This window comes from Xyrauchen texanus, chromosome 36, assembly GCF_025860055.1.
Source record: "Xyrauchen texanus isolate HMW12.3.18 chromosome 36, RBS_HiC_50CHRs, whole genome shotgun sequence".
NCBI lineage: Eukaryota > Metazoa > Chordata > Actinopteri > Cypriniformes > Catostomidae > Xyrauchen > Xyrauchen texanus.
This window is the reverse complement of record NC_068311.1, coordinates 13,631,449-13,656,798: the sequence shown is the minus strand read 5'-3', so window position 1 is coordinate 13,656,798 and position 25,350 is coordinate 13,631,449. Positions and strand designations below refer to the sequence as shown.

Sequence of the window (25,350 nt, the reverse complement as noted above, 5' to 3'; positions counted from 1 at the left end):
AAGCTATCTTTAGCGGTCGAAAGAATAGTTCTATTCTTTCCTGAATAGTTCCTGATTGATAATGCGGTGTCGATTGAGTGACATTTGCTGAGCGCAGCATTCAAGTAGGGTGGCCAGACATCCCGTATTTAAGCACTTTTTCTAGTGTCCTGTCTTAATCAGAAAAAATTGTGTTTTGTCCCATATTTCCCCTCTCCAAAATGTCTCTATCTGTGGCTTTCTCATGAGAATCCTTATCAAAGGTAGAAAAGGATACGGCTTGTCAAACCAATAAAATCACACAATGTTATTTGAAGTTCATAACTGAATTAAACTTTTCCAATCACAATCCCCTATCAATTGACATCCAGATAGTGAACTTTCTGAAGAGTCAGTTTGAAAGAGAACACAGAAGAAATTGCGACAGGAAAATGTCAAAGCATGCATGTACATTTAATGAGGATCTTAAAAAAAAAGTTTACATTTCTAAAAAAGTAGTCACAGACAAAGCCTAGTAAAGTGAGGTGTGAGATTTGTGGAGCTCACTTTTCCATCGCACCAACATCGGACATCATGTTCATACAAAAAAGCATATGGATGCTGCTAAATGTAAGTGTGCCACACCAAGTGTTAGCTAATAATTTTTTGGTGAAGCAAAGTTCAGAATCTGACAAGGTGCACAAAAGTGAAGGACTTTTTGCTTATCTTTCTGTTGTGCATGGCCATAGCTTTGCACATTCCTGTCCTGAGAAAAGTCTTTCAGACCAGGCTGGAGGAATCATTCATACCCTCTGACATTAAAAAGCAGTTGGATGCCCTGGTTGAAGCTGGTGACATGCGAGCAGATGATTTCTTTTGTGCAGTGAGAAACTTTTATTCAGAATCGGCAGATTACTTCCAAAATTGGAGCCACTCATTGGAGAACACTTGAGTGGGCCCAACTGAGAGACATCCCACAGTGGAAAGACATTCAGAGCAGCCTCAAACACTTCTGCTCCAGAATCCCCGCTCTCAGATTGATTGACGAAACCATGCTCTTTGAATATTGTCACTTGTCGCATCACTGAGTGGAACAAGATGGCTATGTCTGAGAGATGGACAGATGTTTTTCGTGAGCTGGGGCCTGTTGCACCAGCTATACATACGTTACAACTTAGCCTAGTTGTGGCGTAAATGGGCACCAAGTCACAATTTACGCATTACTAATATTTGAGCGTTGCACCATTAAACTTAGGAAGGACGTAACACTACGTATAAACTAAATATTTATGGAAGCCTCTGACCAGGCGTAATGGATGAAATAAATAAGCAGACTCATTTAATTTAATCAATGAGCTTATGTTTTGCATGACAGACTTCAATCCTTTCGACATGTAAATGATGAGGTTGGCATTTACACTAGTTTACATACACGGGAGAAATCATTATGTAAAAAATGTGTGTATGTGATTATGGCAATGAGTTGATCCTGTCAGATTTTGTCTGACCCCAACAGAGTTGAGAATATTAATAAATGCTAATTCCAATCCTAATGTATTATTTTCTTTATCTATGTGAATGTTGAAGTCACCAACGATTAAAGCTCTAGCTACAGTCACTACAAGATCTGACAGAAAAACAGCAAATTCTCTGAGGAAATCAGAATATGGCCCTTGTGGTCTATATACTGTAGCAAGAACAAAAACAACAGATTTTTTATTTGTATCTGACGATGTCACATTAAGCATTATCAGTTCAAAAGAATTGAACTTATATCCTGACCTCTGAACACCAAAAACATCACTGTAAATTGTAGCAACACCCCTCCTTGACCTTTCAGGTGAGGCTTATGTTTATAACAATAATCTTGTGGAGTAGGCTCATTTAAACTAATGTATTAATCTGGTTTATGCCAGGTTTCAGTCAAACAAAGTAAATCTAAACTATTATCTGTAATACTGTAAAATCAGGGGCTCTACAGCCAGTACCGAAGTGTGTATGTTGCTCGCTGTACTAACCACATCCAAAATAATATCTACAGGCTTCTCTTTCTCACTGACCTCTACTAGCATTCGGATGCATTTCTCTAACACAGAATTTTCAAAGGTGTTTTGGGTTGCTGCTTGTGAAAAATCTGGAGTTCTAGCAAACTAGCCCAAAATTTGCCTCTTATTATTTTCACATGCAAATGAGCTTGTGATTCACCACAATTTTTTGCCAGAAGTTTTTAGCACTTCACTGGTAGTGGTGAACCTGCAGCAAACCTTTGGCAACAAGGGACAATTTGCTGCAAGTTTGCCGCAAAGTGCAGTTGCATATGAAAGTGATCAGTGGCGAATTTGTCATGAAATCTTGATTTTTGTAAGGGAAGGTGTTGCTAAGCTACTCTGGGGGTTGGTAGAGAGTTGATAGGTACAGATTGATAAAGCCTATTTATTTGTTTACATTTGAACTGTTTGGCTGTTTACATCACAACCATGTTTTTGTTGGTTGATAGTTGCTTATTGGTTAGTAAGGCTATTGGTTAAGGTAGGCTGTTCTTCTGAATGTTTGGCATTGCTAATTGGTTGCTAAGGTCTTTTAAGTGTTTCCTGTTAGATAGTTACTAGAAGGTTGCTAAGGTGTTCAAAATAGAAATGTAAATAAAAGCTTGCATGACTGGAAAAACTGAAACTAAACAAATACTTTATTTACTCTAAAATGATATAAAAATGAGTTCATTTTAGTTTTTTCAGATTAACAATTTTTGTTGATTCTCATAAATAAACACAGAAAAACAAAAAATATATACACAGAATCAATCTTAATCCCCACCATTACCCCACCCTGGCCCCAACAACATCCCAGTGGTCACAAATTATATAAAGACACACATAAACAATTAAAATACTAATTAAATAAATAAACAAAAATAAATAAAATACAAATAATCACCCCTCTTCAAAGGCCGTCACTTCCCATCTTTGAGCACCACTCCTGAAAGGAGGGTGCCCCAGCCGACCTCCAGCCCCTTAAAATGATCTGTCTGGTGATCGTGACAATGGTTAAGACCCAACTCTTTATGTGTCTGTTTTCAATGTCGATGACCGCACCATCGCCCAAAATACAGAGTCAGGGGCAAAATGATACCCAAGAGCCTAATACATCGCACACCAGACTCTGAACCTTTAACCAAAACTCCTGGATCTCAACACCCCACAAAAGACATGGGTTATGTCTCCATCCTCTGATTGGCATTGCCAGCAGGTGGGTGTTTCTTTAAGACCAAGCCTATACAATCTAGAGGGGGTCCAATAGAACAAATGTAAAATCTTGAATTGCATAAGGCCCACCCTTGCATCTCTAGATGCAGTCTTGAAATTTTTTTAGTTTGAGTTTTTAAGACATTGTATACTGTATTATAAAAAAGCATTAAAAGGCCACTAGATAGAGGTAACACAAGACTGCCAGGAGAAATGTTACAACCATAGACATATTTAAAGTATATGATAAAAGTAAACGCTCTACTTTTGGCAGCCCTAAAATATGAAAACTAAAACTAAATGAAACTAGAAAACACTTAGAACGAAAACTAAACTAAAAATAACATTGTATGAAAACTGTACTGTCAAATTGAATATATTTTATTTTATTTATTTTTTTATTCAAAATGGTAATTACCCTTGTTCAAAGTGGTTGATAGGCAATTGCTAGACAGGTGCTAAGCTGTTCTGAACTTGGGCGTATTAAAAAGCCTTTGTATGTGTTAACAAAACAATTCAATGTAGGGGTTTTGGGGGGATTTTAAGTAATTGACTACAGGAAAAGTATAATGAAATTCTGATCGGTTTGAAACATGAAGAAATACAAAGTCAAAATAGGCTAAAAGAACTGCACCAAGGTAGTTGGATGTAACTTTAAATCTGGTGTAGATGCAGTCAGAATATTTAATTGAATGTCTATTAGATTTTAGGCCTGTTTAGTAGTTCACTGTGGGAAAACAGTCTCAAGACACAACTTATAGATGTGGTAGTATGTCCCAATAGCCTACTGTCTTACTATAAGTATGTACATTCTCACCAGCAAAATACTTTACTTTAGTGCATAGTTAAAGTTTGAGAATTGGAAGGCAGCACATAAGAATATTCTGCACATTAATTTACAGACAGAGGAATTGAAGGAAAGGGGATTTCAATTGGCCAACATGAGAACAAACGGGGTGAGAACACGGCATGCATGCAGGGAAAAAACCTAGAGTTTCCATTAGTAATTTCCCACGGATGTAATTTGACCATTCTAAGGACCAGAACCCTTCACATAACAAACAAAACACCAGATGGTCATGTGAGGATGTGCATGTCCTACTCTTCAGTGACCTGTAGAGTGACTTTCAGACTGATTGTCATAAGCCTCTTTTAACTTTATTTATTGAGAATACTCTTAAATGAAAAGGAAAAAAATAAAAATAAATCTTTCATCATTTGCTCGCCCTCATGTTGTTTTGAAACTCTTAAGATTTCTTCCTTGGAGCACAAAAGGAGATTTTGTAGAATGTGCAAGAAAGTCAAATGGGTTTGGGGTGAGCCAGGTGAACATTTCTTGTCTGTTCAGTTTATCTTTATTTTTTCCCCACTGTTTCACTGTCACGTTTGGCTCAGTTCTATAGCCATGTACAAGGCTGTCAAATTGAAATTTGAATATTCATTGCATTTAAGATGCTAAAATGAGCCTTTGAGTTTTGGATGTGTGCCAAGCACTGATGACAAAACAGAGCGGGTGTCTCAAGCCAATTTTAAAAAGTAGAATTTCCTTTTTTATTGACACCGTGTCTAAAAAAATGCATCATTACTGTGAGAGACAATGAGAAACAGTGAGACACATCCGTCAAGCGCATGCTTGCATAGAAAAAGAGGGACTTCTTCAGAGTGAAGGGTACTCAGAAGTGGAGGTCTTTGGCGGCCTTTCTTTCTTATCAGCAGCACTCTGCATGAGCATTAACCACGTACAACTGTATTTAATGAAAAATACTGTGGTACCACCAGTATTATGGAGCTTGAGTGCGTGGTAGTAACATGGCACTGGTATAGGCTACTGTACAACACTACTTTAGCATAGAACATTCTATTAAAGCGTTTCTTTTCTCGTTTATCTTTTTTACTTAATATTTTAGAATACTAAATGGTTTAATCTTTTCTTGGCTTAATACTTTATCATTAAACACATGTGTTAACAGCCAAATATGTTGTTACAATGAACAATCGCTATAACCCTGTGCTGATTTATTTCGGTGGGTTTTTGCACCCTTTTTTGACATAGGAGACAATTTCGAAATCAGATGCCTTTAGATTTGTCTCCCTACCTGAAATATGTCTTTAAAATTGGAATATAATTTGAATTTTGGTAATATTTCAGTGAAACGTTTGAATTTAGTTTCTCAGCCCAGTTGATAGCCCTAATTTAAAAAGGTGGAGCACTAACACTTGTCATTATTGCCAGAGATCAAAGGACAGCAATAAGACAGGTTTTGAAAGATGGATATGATATGATCAAAGAGACCGGACAATGGGATGGTTTTGAACAGTTGTTTGTTTATCCTGTTTCATAGACAACCATTGTAATCTATTGACCACAGCTGCTCGGCAAAAATTCATAAAGCGTTTCGTGTACACATAATGATAAAAGGGTGTGTGCAAAATGATCTGATAGCAGTGAAGTTGAAGTTAGTTTTATAGGCAAATATAAACTATCCTAAATATTTATTTCTTTACAAAGCAATTTTTTTCTTTTTCAAATGGATTAGTTGGCCTAATAGTAAAGGAAAATATACATCTGAACACCAGAGTGAACAGAGTTGTGATTTATGCAAAGAGTGACAACTTTGAAGAAGTTAAAAAATATGAAAATATTATTTTTCATTTTTTTGTCACTGCATTATTCCCATAACACTGTTTGTGTTAATTAATAGTTTAAATTACTTTTAAACTATTATTCTAAAATGTGGAAAAGAGTAAATTAAGGAAGAAATAGACCTGTCCAAACATTTGACTGGCAGTGTGTAGTGCTCTGCTCAGTATAGAGCTGTTCTTTTTACATGTTGGGACTGTAATGTCAGCGTTCACAGAGAGACAGAGACAGACAGACAGACAGACAGACGAGAGAGAGAGAGAGACTAGCTCACACATCTGGAAAATATTAGGCTACTCGTATTCCAGCAGGCGTGGTCTCTTATTGTGTTGGCTGAAGTGGGAGGAGCTTGCAAGAGTGAGAGATTGATAGGACAGACAAAAAGAGAGGATTTATTAGCAATATAGCAACAAACTCACACCATGTCTAAAGTACAAGTGTAACATGACACTGCTGCTCTCCTATATTATGGAAAGCCTTAAAATCTTGTAAGAGGGTAATCTGTTTCATAGATGTCAGCCTTACAGCTTCTCTATGCAGATATGTCTTATGGATGAGCATAGGTAGTGACCTTGCATTGTACATTGGCATTTTACGTCATGAATTTGGAAGATGGTTTTATCCAACGTGACATGAAGTACATTCAAAGTTTACATTTAATAGTATGTTTGTTCCATGGTTATCGAACACATGATCTTGGCATTGCTGCTATTGCAGCAGTTGAGCTAAAGGTACCTTGGTTAGAGAGATAGTTCACCCAAAAATTAAAGTTCTGTTATAATTTTATAATGTTGTACCAAACCTGTATGACTGAAAAGATGATCAGAATGGCCTCAGTCACCATTCATTTTCAGGTGTGTTATTAATGCCAGAATTTTCAATTTTGGGTGTCCTATCCCTTTAAAATGTATCTGTGCGTTATCTATGGATGTAACAGGTGGTGTGTTGCATTTATCCTGGGTGGAGTGGAGAAAGCGAGGTGTGTCTTTAGACATATTAACCCTTTTCTTGATATCAGAAGGGTTAACCATTCTCTCTCTCTCTCTCTCTCTCTCTCCCCCTCTCTCCCCGCTCTCTGTATTTATGTAGGCATTTGCAGGCATTATTTCAAAACATCTTGAAGGATAATTAGCAGAGATCTTTCATAAGACTCTGGCCCCTCCGACACTTCATCAGCTGTGTAAATACAGCAGATTTAGTTTAGGTTGTATTGTTCTTTCTATCTGTTCTATCTCTGTTTCTATAGGTGTTTATAAACCAAAGTAAATAGCTTTAAATCAGACTTGCTAAAGCTATATGTTAAAGTTATATGCCTTTGACATCAGGCTGTAAACTCATTAAGTATACCTCCATAATTACATGCGAATGTGACCTGTGTGTGTACAGCGATTTGCACTTGGCCCCATTTTTCTATCTCTTGCAACTGAGCCAAGTTTTAGTATATCAATCTTGCCTCCTTGACTGTTCCCTATATGAGATCTGCCGCAAATCTGCTTCAGCATGCACTAGGGCGGGTGGGGGGAAGAAGGGAATGGGCCAAGGCAGGAAGAGAAGGGAAATTCACTTGGCAAAATCAATAGCTGCATTTCATAATTTCATCCAACACTGAATGCTAGTTATGTAGCCTTCCAAAGATCCAAATACCAAATCCTTGAGTCCCGGAGTCTGTCAGCATGAGACGGCATGTTTTTATTGGTTTTACCTTACATTTTGATGGTCGTTTCCAGATATGGGTTTCTTTTGTCTTTTAAAGGGATAGTTCACCCAAAGGTGAAACTTGTCGTAGTTTACTCACCTTCATGTTGTTCCAAACCTGTATGACTTAATTTCTTCTGTGAAACACAAAAGATGATGTTAGGCAGTATGTAAGTTAGTCTGTCACCTTTTACTGCATCTTTTTTCCATACAATGAAAATGAGTGGCGACTGAAGCTAACATCCACCTAACATCTCCTTTTGTGTTCCACGGAAGAACTAGTCCTTTAATATTTTTAAAGAGCCAAATGCTGGTGTTTAAAGGCAGGCACATAGGGCTACTACAGGGGGCCAGATTTTTAGCTTTCACTGTAAATCCCTTTGCAGGAGGACAGAGCGAACAAGCTAAGGGAAGCAGAGAGGGGGATTGTGTCACTTTTCAGAAGGACTGAATCGTTCCTCCAAAAACAGACAGAGACAGAGACACAGAAAGAGAGAGAGAGAGAGAGACACAGAGCTGAAGAAATGGCAGCTGGGACGCTCCCACACATTGAGCAAAAGTTAAATTAACAAACGTGGCACACTTTTTCAAATGATGGACATTGTTTTGGAAATATAAATCATTTATATTGTTACAGCAACAATCTGGAAAGAACGCAAAGATGAAGTATCGAGCCATGGTAAGAAGCACAGCACGATCCATACTAAACACAACCAGCTGGGACATTTCTGCTGTGTCAGTATGGGGCTTACGGAAAGTGAAGTATATGTGGTTGTAGTGCAAAGCCGTGTAAGGGGGTGGGGTCTGATTGTTGATTTATGACTGGCTGAAAACTAGTTTTTACTGCTTATTACCAAATAAATGACATTTTTTATGAAATACTGATTTGAGAAACCGTCTCCAGAAACAGCTGAATTCATCCTCTGGTTTGCTTCAGAGTTTTGTAAGGTGTTTGTTGTGAAAATGACTTGCATATTTACATATTTTGCTGTAGTTTCCCTGTGAACTGTCCAGCATATGGCGCTGAAAGCGAGTGAAATGGTGTAGTAATCAAATGAGGCTTTTAAGATGAATATTAGATGGAGGTTTAAATGATTAAAACATACCTCCCTAACATAGAACTTGAACCTAAACCTAACCAAAAAGCAAATGAGAGGCAGTTGATGGCTAACATCCTTACCCTAAACCAACACCTAAACCTAATCAGTAGTGCTGAAAAAGCAAACGCGACATGAAAAACACATTTTCTTAAGCAACCACGTCATTTCGTGTCACTTCTATGACATTATTGTCTCACGTGTCAGCTAGCGTGCTTGGCTGGGCTCGAGCCTCGGTCTGTGATGTGAGCTACCGTAGAAGTTAATCATGTTGGAATAAATGTGTTTATGTAGGTGGGTCTGTATTGCATGTTAAAATTGATTGTTTTTCAAATGATGTGTTATAATAAAAGTGTTTGAATGTAATGTAACTCGTAGACAAGCAGAGTGACGTAAAGTGAAGTGCCAGTGAAGTACTGTTAAAGTACATATCATATAAAATTATATATGAGTGGATTAGGAGTTTGTTGATCTTCTCAGCCTCTTTTAGGTCGGACTGACTGTTAGTATCTGTTTATGCACTAGTGCCATCTCACAGTTAAGCAATCGCTGGCTTATGTCATCTGTCATCGGATCATTCCGCCCTACTACATTTCTTCCTACTACTTCTTCTAGTAGTCAACAGTAACTTCAAGCACACAACAAGTGTTCAAGTTGTGTTTCGAATTGTGGTGTTGTCTCAGACCCTTTACCTTTTACTCATTCAAAGCTGTCAGGTTATGATACGTCTGTCATTTGCTGAGCATCATTTCACATTCAAATAAATGCACCTAATGTCAGTAGTAGTTTAGACAAGATTGTGTTTCATAGCTTTGGGAAACATTTGAACATAAGCAAATAACTTCTGATGTTTGATGGATATGTGATATCAGATTTCAGAGCTAAGAGAAATTGCAGCTTGCCTTCGTGTGCCACAGTACAATTTCTCCTGAGATTCCACAACTATAGAGCAAAACTTCTCACAGGAAGATACAGATCTCAGGCAGAGGTAATGAAGTTTACACCGTGACACACTGCTCTGAACAGTGAGGAGACGTGACATACTTGCAACCACAGCGATAAGGACAACTCTAACTATACACTACCAGCCAAAGGTTTGGACATACTTGACTGAATTTATGTTTCTCGTGGTTTTAAAAACATTTTAATCTAAAGCCTAATGTCTGACTGTTGAATTTAGCTTTGTAGAAAAATTGTGCCCTGTATATTTGATCACAAAGCAAAAATTTTAATTATTAGGTGTTCAGGCACAAATTGCTGAAACCCTATTGTAATTGTAAGGATTTTATTATTATTATTGTTATTATTCTGCCCTAAAACTGATTATGCAGACCAAACCGTAAGGCCTAGAGACTTAGAAGTACTCCGGCTGGCTATATGTGCATGGACCCGATCGGCCAATGAAGGGTGTTATAGTGAACAAAATAAAGGCCAATAAACAAAATAATTTTTTTCCATGCGATTCCTTGGGTCATGGCGAATCAAACCGTTTTTGTCAAATTTTAGCTCCGCCCTCTAGATTTTCCACAATTTTTGATTTTTTACAAAACCCAGAAAGATTCCCAATCTCAATAGTTATCAAAAAAAGTTTGAACTTTTGATTAATCATTGTAACAGTATGCCAAAACATAATAAGTGGGTGTGGCCACTTTTGCGAATGAGATATTTGTACAAAACTTAAGATACTAAAATATTAAGAAGTAGGAGGTCAATCTGAGGACACGTGAAAAAATAAAACTGCAAGACACCCACTTGGTGGCGCTATAACAATGACAAATCTAAAAATGGCTCTAACTATGGAACCGTTGGTCAGATCGGCTTGAAATGTTGCATGCTGTGTCATTTTCCGAGGTGCTGTCAGTGTCTATTTTCCCCCATTCTTATGGTTGATCTGAACATTAACTGAAGCTCCTGACCTATATCTGTGTGATTTATTTATTTATTTTATTTTTTTATTTTTTATTTGTTTTGCATTGCATTGCATTGCACTGCTGCGACATGATTGGGTGATTAGATAATCGCATGAATAAGTAGGCAAACAAGTGCTCGGTAAGTGTAAATTCCACAGTGTTTCACACAGACACACATTATTAATGTCATATTACAACTTTGCCTCAAGAACTATTGGTGTGAGTTAAATTGTTTGTTAAATATTTTAGATTATTTAAGAAACATAAGTTTGCGAACAAGTCCTAAATCGTTTGTCCAATCTGACAAAAGCAGTGTAGAGAGATTATCTTAAATCTCATTATCAATAATTATATATTTTTTTAAAAGTTTGAACTTTTCATTGTCACAACAATACGCCAAAATGTACAAAGTGGGTGTGGCCACTTTTACTTTAATAGTTATAACTCTTTAACGGAATGAGACATTTTCACCAAATTTCGGACGCTTGTTAAGGAGGCCAATATGAGGACACATAAAACACTGCACACCTCTGCCTCTTGGCGGCGCTATATCATTTCGATGACTTTAATATTATTCAAAGATATGGAAATTAGTAATTATAAACAAATGTTGGTGTCAAAACGTTTTCTGTAACATCTCATTACAGAAGCTAGCTTTGTGAACTTTAGGCACAATGATGACTGGACAGAAAACATTGTAATAATAAATCTGTATTGTTCTTTATAAGAGAGCACTGCTGAGTCCAGTAGTTGTTCTGACTCGTGCTCTTTAAATGCCCTCTGGACATGAATGCATTCCATTGTCTGGAAGCTGGAATGAAGGATAGTTGGTCACTTCATATCTTCTCCTAGTCAAAATGTGTGACAAAGTTTGTTTATGAGTTTAGCCTGTGGAGGGGTGGGTACACCAGAGCATATGACTCTTCACCTGTTTAGGCAGAGCTAGTCACACCTGTCTGTCAACTTTTCCCCTGGAGCCTGACACCCACCAGCTGACTTTCCAAACCAACACAGCCCCTTGAACACAAAGACAGCCATCAACTTAGAAGTCCAGAGTAAATTACAATGCCACCCATGGAATTTCTCACCATCTGAGAAACAGTAATTAAAGGAGCATTGTAAGGCATCTTCTTATGAAGACTTATTGATAAAAGTGGTTTAGTGAAAAAATTATATGATATGGAAAGCATGCAGTAAGGCCTCTGCCAACATTTTGGCTTTTTCCACTTTGCACAGAGTTTTCTAAACCCTTTAGGGGCCGTTCGCACCAAACACATCTTTGTATCAGTCTGCACTGTTTTTTTTAAATCGTTTGTCTATGTAAAAATATTCTAGACAGATGTTTTTGACCATTGTGCTGCTTCTCGCTGTTTTTTCAGCGTCTTGTTTTTTAGACGTCATGTCAAGTTAAAAGCACTTAACTTTTACAATAAAAAAATTCTGAGACACCTGCATTGTGTTCTGTTGGTTGGGCTGTGTCCCTATGCATTACAACATCAATTTTATGACCATCAGCAACCTTTTTACTGTCAACATGAAAAACGGGAAAAGTTGCTGACATATATATTAAAATAGATGAACATGCTCTAAAAAGCACACTTTTGAGAAGTGCTAAAATTACCCGCCTTCTCCCCTGACCATCTGCAGAAATCTAAACTGCATGCGTTTGACCTTTTTACGCTTCTCTTTACAAAAAACAAATGAAGAAAACCAGAGAAACCCAACGAGAAATCCTTACACGTGTTATCATTGATGTTTAAGGTTGTGGGAACCATCTTTGATGGTTATGCTCCTATCCTCAGTTTTAATCGAGCCACTCTGTCCGTCTCCACCACTGGTACTTTCCTGCTGGAGAACAGAAGAGAGATGAAAGGTAACAAGTGAGCAAGATGACTCGATCAGGATGGAAATAGTTGGTAACCTCAAAAAGCTCAAAATCATATGCAAGCAGCTAAGATTTGTTTTACTTTTCTACCATTTTCCCTATTCCTGGCGAGAAAGGGAGGAGCACAAAACTTTCCTCTATATATCTAGGATATGCCCTTTGTTCACTGCATTCATTACTTATGGAAAAATGCTTGATACTTTCTATTCTTGTTTGTCAACTTAGTTGTATTGGGAATTGTTAAGATTCTGTTCTTGGTTTGCAAAAAAAAAAAAAAAAGCCACAAATCAGCTACAAATGCTGCCTGTTGAGCTTATCGCGTATTAATCCTGGAATATTCCTTTAAGTCACAGTGTTTGATCTGTCCGTTCACTCTTTTAAAAATCAATCTTTGTAATCGTAGCTGTGGTCCCTCCCTATATGTCTGCTTCCAAAGATTGCTTGTGTCGTTTTGCAATGTGAGAAGTGCTTACAAAGACAGCCTGACTCAGCAGATCTCTAATAGAGCTCTGCCCACACAAATCAGTAGGATTTTGGAAGGTCAAGCAAAAGGCAATTATTGTTAAATTCTTTCCAATTCATATGCAAGCAGATGCCTCTCCCTTCTTAATAATTACAAGCTTTTCTGAGAAGGTCAGAGAAATTAAGATGGTGAAAATTTCCCATGGTCCTTTCTTTGTTTTCTGAGCAGGGTTTGGAAAAAGTGAGCACATGGCAAAGGCGTGTAGTTTGCCATATAAAGCAGCATGCATGGGGAAGTGGACCCGGGTGGGAGCAGGAAATCAAATCCATATAGCCCCCAGAAGAACAATGCCATAATTGAGGTGGTTTGTTGAGAAAGTAGCTTAGGAAGGAGCCTTTGAGGAAAAGGGTCTCCTTTCTGGATATTGCACATTTATTGTTTTACATGTCTGGTTCAGAAGGCTGTGGTCTGCAAATGAGTAGTGCTTGTACCTACACAAAGAGGCACCAAATCACATTCCCGGACTTTCAGATTCACTATACATTGATGGTAGAATAACCCTCCCAACACCATTAGTGAAGCAGACTCTGTCTCTCTCTCTCTCTCTCTCTCTCTCTCTCTCTCTCTCTCTGTCATCTAAAGACAAGTTTTCAATGAGCAATTAACACTACACTTAATTTATTTATTTTTTTTAAATAATATTTGTTTTGCACTTCTCTTTCTTGACTTGTACTTTTCTATTACAACTGAAACTTTCTATTGCACCACTTTTTATGTTATGTCTCCTTAAGATAATTTGCTTATGTTGTATCTTTCCTCATTTTGTAAGTTATTTTGGATAAAACCATCTGCAAAAATAATAAATGTAAATGGTTCATTTGAATTAAATTGGCTTTTGGTGGCTCAACGGGTTTCTTGGTGATGTTCAAATAACATCGCTAACAAGAACCCAGAATGCTCAGAGGACTCCTTGTATTGACCATTTGAGACGCCATATGTGTCTCAAATGAAAACGAAACTGTGAGTGATAGAAGTCTGTTCAACATGTTGTACAGTTGTATATTTGGGAGCCGATCATTCAGTAGACAAAACATTGACAAACGTCTTTCTGCACATTTTTAGTTAACAAAAAGTTCTGGAAAACATCTTTAACAGACTCATTTTTGTTTACATCATCTACAATGATGTAATGAGTGTTAATGCACAGAAATGTCTGCAAAGTTAAACAAATCTGTATTGTAAAAGTGTTAGTGGTTCGGTGGAAATTATCTGTCAAGGGTTTAACACACACCATATTAGAGTAGGCTAACAAATGTCATGGTCTGTCTGCCTAGTCTGCAGATTCTGTTTTGAATACGACACCATCACTGGTGTTTACTGTCAATTTTGTGTCACTGCTACTATTACGCTAGTGTGTGACTGACTGTCAGCACTCTTATTTGCAAGTGATCAAATCAAATGTGTTGTTCATGACAAGTGAAAAATAAAGGTAGCCTGCTTTGTTTAGTTAATTTCTCATTATTGCAAACACCACGGTTCATGAAAGTGATGGATGCATGCAGTTCCTAGGAACATTTTGTGACAGCAAATTTTGAGTGCTGCTTGCTAAGGCAAGAATAATTATTATTGCTCATACTTAAGACCCTGATATACCTCCAGAGAATTTCTTCTTTGTTCTTCGTTCAGGGGTAAAAATAAGTTCTAAACAGTCGAGCAACAGTATACTGTTTGCGAACATTCAGACGCCTGTCACGCTGCTGTAGGAGGCGATTAGAGGGTCATTTGAGGACTACATGTAAAACCTAAACTAATGTGACATTAAAATGTGTTATCAATGACTTTATGCCTCATTCTATCAGTAGAATTCACACTAGATCAGTAAAGGTATCTGTTTTAATTTAAAAGTAACCTATGGCTTCACATTGTGTGTGTGACTACTCAAAAACAAACAAATATAGGTAATAGGAAACATGTTGCAATATGAAATTGAGTACACATGTTTGTGCAGGTCTCCATAAAATTACTTTTTAAATGTACAATTGTTCATAAAAAAATGTAACTTCCCTTTTGGGCTGGGCGATATGTAAAAAATATTTTACCCATAATCACTTTTAAAATATCACGATATCCGTTTATATGGTCAACCCCCCTGCCAATGATTTTTCTTTAAAAATTTAATACATTTATTGAAACATGAAAAACTTAAACAAAAGACATTTTCAAGACTAAATTCAAGTTGCACTTTAAACTAAATGAAAATTAAAATAACTAAATTATTAAAAAATATTATATATAACCACCTCCCCAAATCCAAATATTTACTCTCTCCATCGGCCCCATTTTCTATCATGCAAGCATCCGTCAATGACAACAGGTGAAAAATTAGGCCTACTAACAGCCTACAAATTAAGAACTAAAGACAATTATAAATGTAAAGATAATTATAATAAATATCATAAGGAATAAGCCTAATACATTCCGATAGTTCTTATTGAATGTGTTTATATTGCATGTTGGTAATACAGTTAATGCTGCCTAAAGAAATTAAAATATAACTCAATTTTAGGTTCAAGGTGAACGCGTCTTGTATTACTTTATGATTTAATCACTTTCGTCTTTCTTTCTTTAATACAAAGATTCCTGTTAATATTACTGAACCTGCAGAATTGGGTTCACAATGTGTAAGAGCGAACTGCTCCTTGGAAATAAAGCAAACAAAACTCTCAGGACCTCACGAGATGATCAGTTATCATTTGCAGCATTCTCATAGACTCCATTATTCTTGCAAACAATTTTCAGTCGAATGAAACTGAGTAAAAGGAGTGATAACTCTTTACATGTGCTTGTTCCACGAGACGTGGTCCCGTTGCACACCTCTAAACAAACAGCGAATCAGACACAATCATTGATGGCTTTTCTATTGTCTGTTCTTAAAAATATAATAAAGTGTGTTTCTTCAAGCGTGTGTCTTTTTGACTAACAGCATTTCTTGTCACGTGTCACTCCGAGACATCTTACAGGTCGCCCACCTGTTGTGGGTAGCAAAATTACTCGCGCATGAAATACCTGCATTTGAACGAGGAGCTTGCGAACTGGATTGAGTCTCGTCGCATTTGGTGGGTGCCGGGTGCTATTTCACACCCTGGGCACACCAAAAATAACAAACGTTCATAAAATGACTCATAGAAAATGCTCTTAACGGCTAAGATCAGTAGTTATTTGGAAACAAGGCCCAGATCTCGATGAATGTGCATGTCTTGGAGAAATGTTTTCATTGCACTCGTGAACAGCATAGCTCACTGCGCACACATATCACACATGTTTACATTTACATTTATGCATTTGTCAGACGCTTTTATTCAAAGCGACTTACAGTGTACTTATTACAGGGACAATCCCCCCGGACCAACCTGGAGTTAAGTGCCTTGCTCAAGGACACAATGGTGGTGGCTGTGGGGATTGAACCAGCGACCTTCTGATTACCAGTTATGTGCTTTAGCCCACTACGCCACCACCACTCCATGTTTCATCAATCATGCGTCTTTGTGTCTAATTTCTTGTAGTATATCACTCTGAGAAGTTTTATAGTTCGCCTTCCACAGTAGCTGGTACATCAGCAAAAATCTGCATTTGGCGGGTGTTAATTTCAAACCTTTTTCACCAGGAGTACGCTGTACGACAAATTCGGGAGAAAGGAAATCAAAACTGTGTCATTGACTTCAAGCTTTGCAGTTGCACCCACACTTTCTGCAGGAACATTATCTCTAGAAAGTTTTAAACGATCATGTGTTGGTGAAAGGTTAGACACCAGGCGAGCCACTTGATTTTTAACAAAGAGCCACAGGTTCCTGACCCCTGCCATAGACCTATATTACTAAATGTGATATGATTTGTATAAACCACATTCCATGTGGTTGTTTTCTGTTTAGATTGCATAAAACCAACACAAAAATGTAATGGATATGCAAAATAGAATTTGAGCCAAATAGGGAACAAGAGAGTTAGACTCCAGTGTTAGACCTTCAGAGTTGTCTTTGCAGCTCTGTCAGTGCAGTCAGCCAGCTGACGGATCGGGAATGAAGTCACTTCCTGGCATTACACTTTCTGACTGTTCCCACTCGCCCATTATGTTTTCCATTCTCCTTGTTTTTCTTGCAGTTAGTCCTCCTCTCTCGGTCCTCTGTTCTGCATTTGAGTTTCTTCTCTGTTGTACTTGTTGCACATCACCTTAATTAAAGTGCTTGCTCAGGTGTGCTGCATCTCTCTCTGTCTCTGTCTCTTACCCTCCAGGGGATGGGCACTGCTGTGTCAATAGCAAAACAACAGCCGTGGCAGCTGGTGCATTCACACAATGTGTCTGTGTGTGTATTTCAATGCATAATCACGCATTTGTTCATCTTTGTGTGTGTGTGTGTGTGTGTGTGTGTGTGTGTTGTGGTTGTGGGTGTGTGTGTGTGTTAGTTTGTGGTTGTGGGTGTGTGTGTGTGTTAGTTTGTGGGTGTGAGAGGGTATCTAGATATTTCTGTTCAAGTGAGGAAGCATCACCCATTGTCCTGTATGATCAGGATTCCAGACACATCAGTTGACAAGTACTTTTGATGTTCTACTAGAACTTAGAACATTTTCGTGCCCTACTTGTTTATGCATTTAGAGCATCTCTGGATTAGGATAAGTGGCTGAGGTTGTTTTGACGCCATGGATTTGTCTAACATTGGGGATCTAATGCGGAAAACCCAAACCTCCATTCTGGAGAAGGGTTTGATCTTTAAAAATGCTGATGCGGTGAAGGATGTGAGTATGATCGTGTTTCCGTTTGACCTGCACACTTGAGTTGGGTGGAGATCTTGATAGGTTTTCATTGAGATTTTGCTGTGAAAATTGATTATAACTTCTTGTTTTATTTGAAAAGTTATGCAATTTATCTAATGATAGAAAACACACAGCTGTGGCACTTTAAAAACATATTGTGGTGGTGTAATTTAGTGATGGATGATATATCGGCCAGGCAGATTAATCAGAATATATTTGGCCTTTTTGCGATTTATCTGTAATATTGCAAATATTTGTTTGTTACACTGAAAAAATTGTGCACATCTGATTTGCTGTTGTTAAATCTTGATATCGGCATCAGCCATTGAAAAACCCACACTGGTTGACGTGTGATGGTATCAGTTGGTAATACCATGGTACTTTGATAAATTACACTAAATTATTACCATATTCATATATGATAGTATACCATGGTACATGTTCAATAAACATAGTATTACCATTGTAGATGACCAAAAAACAGGTTAATAATATAATACTATGGTACGTGATGGTGTCAGATGACAGTACCATTGTAACTTTTATATATACCATGGTACTGAAAGACTACCATATTCATATAACATGGTATGTATATGGTACCATGGTATTATCATGGTTTATGATCAAAAAACAAGGTAATATAATACTACATTTGTATAGAGTTAATTTGCTTTACACTTCATCAGTTGCGTGTAATATGGTGTCATCGTCTTGTTGTTAACATTATGCAATATGTATAATTGCAACATAATTGCAATATTTTGAAATAGTGCTTTAAAATCCAAACTTTCTATCTCAGACCAAACAGTCCTTATCAAACAACTGTTTAAAACAAGCTAAACTCAGTGCGGATATGAAATGGGAGGGGCAGTGATGGAGTGTTGTTTTGAGTTTCTTCTCAAGTCTCTCAGAGGGCCTTGACATTCTGTGTGTATTGCAGTGTTGATATATCACTTTACACTGCCGTGCGTCTGGAGGCTGTAGGTGTGAGTCTATATCTCACTTCTGGTTCTCTGTTTCAGGCTGTAGGCAGTGACGGAATCCGGGTGACGATGGAGAGCGCCCTGACTGCCAGGGACCGGGTGGGTGTACAGGACTTCGTCCTGCTGGAGAACCACACCAGCGAGGTGGCTTTCATCGAAAACCTCCGCAAACGCTTCAAAGAGAACCTAATTTATGTAAGAGCTGTTGATCCTATGTTTTTAAATGTTTAAACCCTCTAATGGCCTACACAATGTTCCCTCTGGGTAACAAACCCATTTTCAACACTTCACAAGCACATGATCCATACAAGTTGGCAGTAAAAATTTTAATAAACTATATATATATATATATATATAATATACACGTATGTATATTATATATATCAGTCACTATTGTACACACTGCTCTGGTGAACTGGCCTCAAAATGTTCACATTTCTTAGTTAGTAAAATTAGTTTTTAAACAGTTGTAGTTATATAAATTATTAGTATGTTGTGAGTAATTGCTTATATGTGTTTGCTGCCTGGAGGCAACAGTGTGTTAATATGGATGCAATTAATGCAGCGTCTATAGAGAATATTGCTGTTATCGTGATTTTTTTTAATTTAAAATTTTTTTTTAATTGTCCATTATTAAATATCTAGAAGTTAATCTTATGAGCCCATTCTATTCATTTCTGTCATCTAGCAGTTTATTTTTTTATATTGTTACAAGGAAAATCTTACAGTTCTTTCGATTGCGGCACCGTGTTACCTCCAGGCAAAATACCTAATTTCCCCAAAAATTATTATTTTATTTTTTTTGGCTAGTGATTGTCTGATATTGGTTTCTTAATGGCCAAATTACTTGTACATAAAATTTCTAAAAACCTTTTTAAAATAATCTTTACTAAACATTTCACGCAAACATTTAATTTTGCGATGCCTTGCCGATATATCAGTCAACCACTTATTTTATTTATTAATTTATAACATTGCTTCTACAATACATGCAATTATGGGTTAATATCTGTTATTGTACTGTTTGTAACTTTAAAATTAATTTGAATAAAATTGCTGTGTGTCTCTTTATCTCTCTCACAGACATACATTGGATCAGTGCTGGTGTCAGTGAACCCCTACAAAGATCTGGAGATCTACACTAAGCAGCACATGGAGCGATACCGGGGCGTCAATTTCTATGAGGTCTCGCCTCACATGTAAGCAATCACTAAGCTTTCGGTCTGCTGGGATAGAAAGGCAGAGGGGTAGAGGTGATGTGAAGTTTTAGGCTAATGGCTTTACACCGCTGTACCATGGTTCTCATCTCACACTGATAGCAGACTTGTAAATGTGATAAGCATTATCTTTGCTCTCATACAGGCTGAAATAACACAGAGCCTCTCTGGTGTCACCCTACTCTTTCCTCGTGAAAATGACTGGCATCTCCATTCTCACTTTGGGCTTTTCCACTGTTTGTGCAACAGTGGTACTCGCACCTAATAGTCCAATAGTCTCTGCCAAAGGAATGTGTTATTTAAAAACTGAGAGAAGATGAATCTTAAAGTACTTTTGTTTTCATAACTAAATTATATATTATCAGAAACATTAAGGGTTGTATTTTAATTATTCATTAAATGTGTTTTTAACAGGAAGTGATAATAATAAATGTAATTGAATTTAATTGCTTGAAATATTTGAATTACTTTAGCATATTAATTGCTTATTTAAATAATTAGTTTTAAATATTATAAGAGTTAATTAATGTAATATGCTATTAATATTATTTTATTTTAATTAAAAACCTGTAATTTATATTAATGGATTTAAATACAAAATAATAAAAAATACCATTATTTAATTGGTTAATATATGTAATATTTTAGCTATAAAAACAGTCAATCAATTTATTTATTTTATTGTTTAATGACTGTATTTAATTTACTTTAAATACATAATCTTGCTTTTATAAAATGATAAGATTATTATAGTAAATGTATACTACTACTAATAATAATAATACTAATAATAATAAATTATTTAAATACTTAAGTACTTTAGTATTGCTTATTTAATTAATATTTTATTTTGTATTTATTTATGTTTTATTATTATAATATAATTTAATGATTAATCACTTGAATCATGAATTTAAAATATACTATTGAATTAACTTTAAATACAAAATAAATTAAAATGTATTTATATTTAATCAATTAAAATATTTAATATAAAAAAAAAAATGAAATGGTCAATGACTGTATTTAATTTCCTTACAATACATAATTTTTCTTTCTTAAAATATTTCAAATAATTAGTTAATTGTACCTTGTTAAAATACATGATTAAGTATTATTGGTATGTACATATTCTTTGTACAGTTATGCCGTGGGGGATAATTCATACCGATCCATGCGTACTGAGAGGCGGGACCAGTGTATCCTGATCTCGGGTGAGAGTGGTGCTGGCAAGACCGAAGCCTCCAAGAAAGTACTGCAATACTATGCTTTCACCTGCCCTGCCAATGAGCATGTGCAGAGCATAAAAGATCGCCTGCTACAATCCAACCCAGTGCTGGAGGTAAACAAGTACACAACAAACCACAACATATCTGACATTTATTCTTCCTAACCTTCATATGCCAACCAACTGTGGGCTGTAATTGTTGCACTGGACTGCTGTAACAACAAAAAACGCTCCACATTACTATCAGCAATGCCAAGGAAAAGAACAGAGGTTATTCTAAGCAGTGTGCAGTTGTGGTTTCAGTATAAACCTCTCCGGTAATTATACGGCATGGTTATTATCTGTGTGATAAGATTGAGGCATATGAAGGACATCTAAATACAGAATGGCCAACGGAAGCTGTAAAGATTCCAGATGTTTTGCAGATGTGGTGCTTCCCTGTAATCGTGTGTATGTGCGTGTCTAGTAGTGTGTGTGTAATCGGCATTTGAGTACATGATAAAGCTTGTTTGTCTGTATGAAAACCTTTTCCACATCATTCTATATTTTCCCTTTACCAATTCTTCTCTCAGGCCTTTGGAAATGCGAAAACTTTACGAAATGACAATTCCAGCCGCTTTGGAAAATACATGGACATTCAGTTTGACTTTAAGGTGAGATTTACCTTGGGTTAAGTTGGTAGTTGAAATGAAATACTTTGTGAAATGTACTGTGTTGTGACATGCTATTCTCCATCTAACACTTAATCTAATCTAATTTTAGAGGGGGCCTGGGTAGCTCAGCGAGTATTGATGCTGACTACCACCCCTGGAGTCGTGAGTTCGAATCCAGGGTGTGCTGAGTGACTCCAGCCAGGTCTCCTAAGCAACCAAATTGGCCTGGTTGCTAGGGAGGGTAGTGTAACATGGGGTAACCTCCTTGTGGTCACTATAATGTGTGGTTCTCACTCTCGGTGGGGCGTGTGGTGAGTTGTGCATGGATTCAGCAGAGAATAGCGTGAAGCCTCCGCACCCGCAATGTCTCCGCAGTATGCGCTCATCAAGCCACTTGATCAGATGCATGGATTGACAGTCTCAGATGTGAAGGCAACTGAGATTCGTCCTCCGCCACCCGGATTGAGGCGAGTCAAGAAGCTACCACGAGGACTTTGAGCTCATTGGGAACTGGGCATTCCAAATTGGGGAGAAAAAGGGAGAAAAAATAAATCATAATTTTAAAGAGCATTTTGTTAACTTCTATTATTATTGTAATGCATACAGCTTCTATGACCTTTTATGACTTTTATATTAAATAAGAGACCACATGGAATATTTGTAAGTTTAAAAATCACACTGCATGGCCTTTTAAAATGAACAAATAAAGGCAAAAATGTGATTTTAAAAATTGTGACTAGTTACAGACCTATGATATACACTTTTCACTATACATTCATGTAAATTTGAATTTAAAATCTTAATCTTGTGAAAAACAATTGTTGGCACAATTATGCATCAGCTACACAGTAACTACCCAAGTTATCAAACATCAAGCAAAGCTCATGTCTTAATTGTTGTGGTTCACCAACAATGTGTTTCTGTTGATACACCTTTACCCCTACATGCTCTTCTTGGGTTGGGTTTTTTCCCGCATCCACCTGTATGTGTGTGTGTGCTTTGTGTGTGAAAATATGCATGCTTGCACGTGCTCAGAAACCCGTTATTATCCCCTCTGCTTCTCGCTCCGGGTGTCCCCGTTGGCAGGGTGCTCCGGTGGGCGGTCACATCCTGAACTACCTGCTGGAGAAATCGCGCGTGGTGCACCAAAGCCATGGCGAGAGAAACTTCCATATCTTCTATCAGCTGATCGAGGGAGGAGAGGAAGACCTGCTCAGGAGACTGGGCCTGGAGAGGAATGCCCAACAGTATCAGTATCTTGTGAAGGTGAGAGATAGACCTCACACATTTGTTATGATTGGAGTAGATGTCTGAAAGAAATTAAATGAAAGCTGTTCATTTAAGAGAAAATAATATGCATTCTTATGAGTTGAAATGTGGTGCTCATATGGGAGATGCAGGTTTGAATCTGGTCTGCATCATTTTCCAGTCCCTTTCCCCCTCTCTCCTCTATATAACATAAATTTAATGTGATTAATTATGTTTAAAAATAAGGTAATTAATCATGCCCCCCTGACCAGTAAATCAGTTCCATAAATTCATGTTTTTACAAGCTACGTCAACAGGGGGCAGTCAGTGCAGACATTTTTAAAAAAAGTTTCAAACTACATTTACAATAAACTACAATAAAATTGTCTATAACTTTACACAGAAAAGGTTAAGTGACACGCAAATTGTTTATGTATTGTGGCATATTTTAATGTTTACGGATGGGCCCCCATTTACTTCCATGGTTAGTGCCTCACTTTATTTTTCTTTTGTTAAAGATAAGGAGGGGCAAGACAAAATTCATTTTTGTGGTAATCAATTTTATGCCACAAATGCTCTCGATTGATCTTAACTTGTATTGAACCTGGAATATTCCTTTAACTTGACACACTGTAAAAATCAATTTCAAAAGTTGATTTACATTTACATTTACATTTATGTATTTGGCAGATGCTTTTATCCAAAGCGACTTACAGTGCACTTATTACAGGGACAATCCCCGGAGCAACCTGACCCTCCAACAACCCAGGAAATATGTGGGGAATTTAAATATTTGATTTCGACTTATATCTTTAAGGATGCTATCCATTTGCTAAAGTCATGGAAAGGTCTTGAAAATTCATGGGTCAAAATCTGTGGGAACCTTGTAAGGTGGAGCACCATGAACTTCACATTGTGGCGTCTGCTACTAAGCATACCCACTAGAGAAGCATTGTGGCTGAAGACACTACCCACAATCCCTTGCACTTTAATTTTATTTAAGTGTGTTTGGTCAAAGTGTGCCAACTTATGATTACATATAATTAATTTGTAAATAATCTGTTTTGAATTAATTGATGTTTTAACATGCCATGTGTTTTTAATTATGTTTTGCTGTTAAAAGTTGTTTTGTTTAAAGTCACCATCAGGGTGAGTAGTGTTTGCTTTGATGAAGTTACTTTATTTATGGAGTTGACTTAGCTTCTAAAAGTTTCAAGTACTTGTAATCTACACCACCTTTTAAGGTAGATCAACTATTTGGTCTCTTGGTGGGGCTGATACATGATCTTATGTTGCTTAAAAATTATATTTTTACATTTCAAGAATATTGAAAATTATGGTCAGCTATACTTAAAAATGCAAGTTTATTTAACTTAATAATCATTGATATTTCCATTGACTGAATTTGTTGTAATAAGTTCATGGAACTTACAATCCAACTCTAATTGTTAAATTGGTTAAACTAATTTAAAGTTAAGTATACCGGTACTCAAAAATGCTTTGCAGCTGGTTGTCTTTTTTAAGTTTGCTCAGCTTTTTATTTTTTACAGTGCACAGTGTTCCAAAAAGCAGAATTTATGATGCTAAAGACCATTAAGACACATATGTACACTGACCAACAATTAAAATAAATAAAATAAATGTTCACAACCCACTTCCAAGTGAAACATGATATTCAACAAGAAATAACGTATTGATTTTATCCAACAGGAATTGATTGGATCATAAAAAGTGTGTCAAGTAGTTGGAGGGGTTGAAAAGTAAGAGTGATTTGTGACATAAGACTGAAAAGGAAAGCAAGTTGCAATTTTGATAAAAGTATACATTTTGTATTTATTTATTTTTACTTGGAATAACATCCACAAGAAGACCAGGAATTTGTACAATAATTAGTTAAGTTCAACACATGCATTCATGGTAGACTTGTGGGAAAATGGCCATTTTTGATATACACTTGTCCACATGCAGGAATCTCCCTTTGTTTCTTGTTTGCATTCCCCTGGTGTTTAATAGTGGAAGTCAGGAGGATTCTCGCCTCACTTGGTTTCATATCTTCTGCTGAATGAGCCTAGGTGTGTTTCTGTGTGTTTTTCAGGGTAACTGTCCCAAAGTGAGCTCCATAAATGACCGCAATGACTGGAAAGTGGTGAGGAAAGCCCTGAGCGTCATTGGCTTCACTGATGATGAAGTGGAGGTACGAGCAAACAACCAGTCACCATATGCAAGCACTATATAGAATGAATTAACGTTCTTCTGTAAAAAACAGAAAGCGAAAGTTATTCCTCTATATCTGGGTACAGAGCCAGAGCATGCCTGTG

The 25,350-nt window shown here is 36.9% G+C and overlaps 1 protein-coding gene across 7 annotated transcripts in view; it reads left to right on the top strand.

Annotated features, from left to right (window-relative positions):
• myo1cb (myosin Ic, paralog b) overlaps positions 1-25,350 on the top strand; it is a 70,127-nt gene that overhangs the window by 26,774 nt on the left and 18,003 nt on the right. For 2 of the 7 annotated variants that reach the window (XM_052106800.1, XM_052106804.1), the window contains exons 2-7: positions 18,726-18,881; positions 19,770-19,885; positions 21,047-21,245; positions 21,704-21,784; positions 22,820-23,050; positions 25,128-25,226. In XM_052106800.1, the coding sequence (XP_051962760.1) occupies positions 18,726-18,881; positions 19,770-19,885; positions 21,047-21,245; positions 21,704-21,784; positions 22,820-23,050; positions 25,128-25,226 (882 nt within the window). Of the gene's footprint in view, positions 1-8,046; positions 8,216-9,644; positions 9,728-17,551; positions 17,683-18,725; positions 18,882-19,769; positions 19,886-21,046; positions 21,246-21,703; positions 21,785-22,819; positions 23,051-25,127; positions 25,227-25,350 lie in introns of those variants that run through there. The other 5 variants (XM_052106803.1, XM_052106805.1, XM_052106799.1 and 2 more) reach the window with 5 other exon arrangements.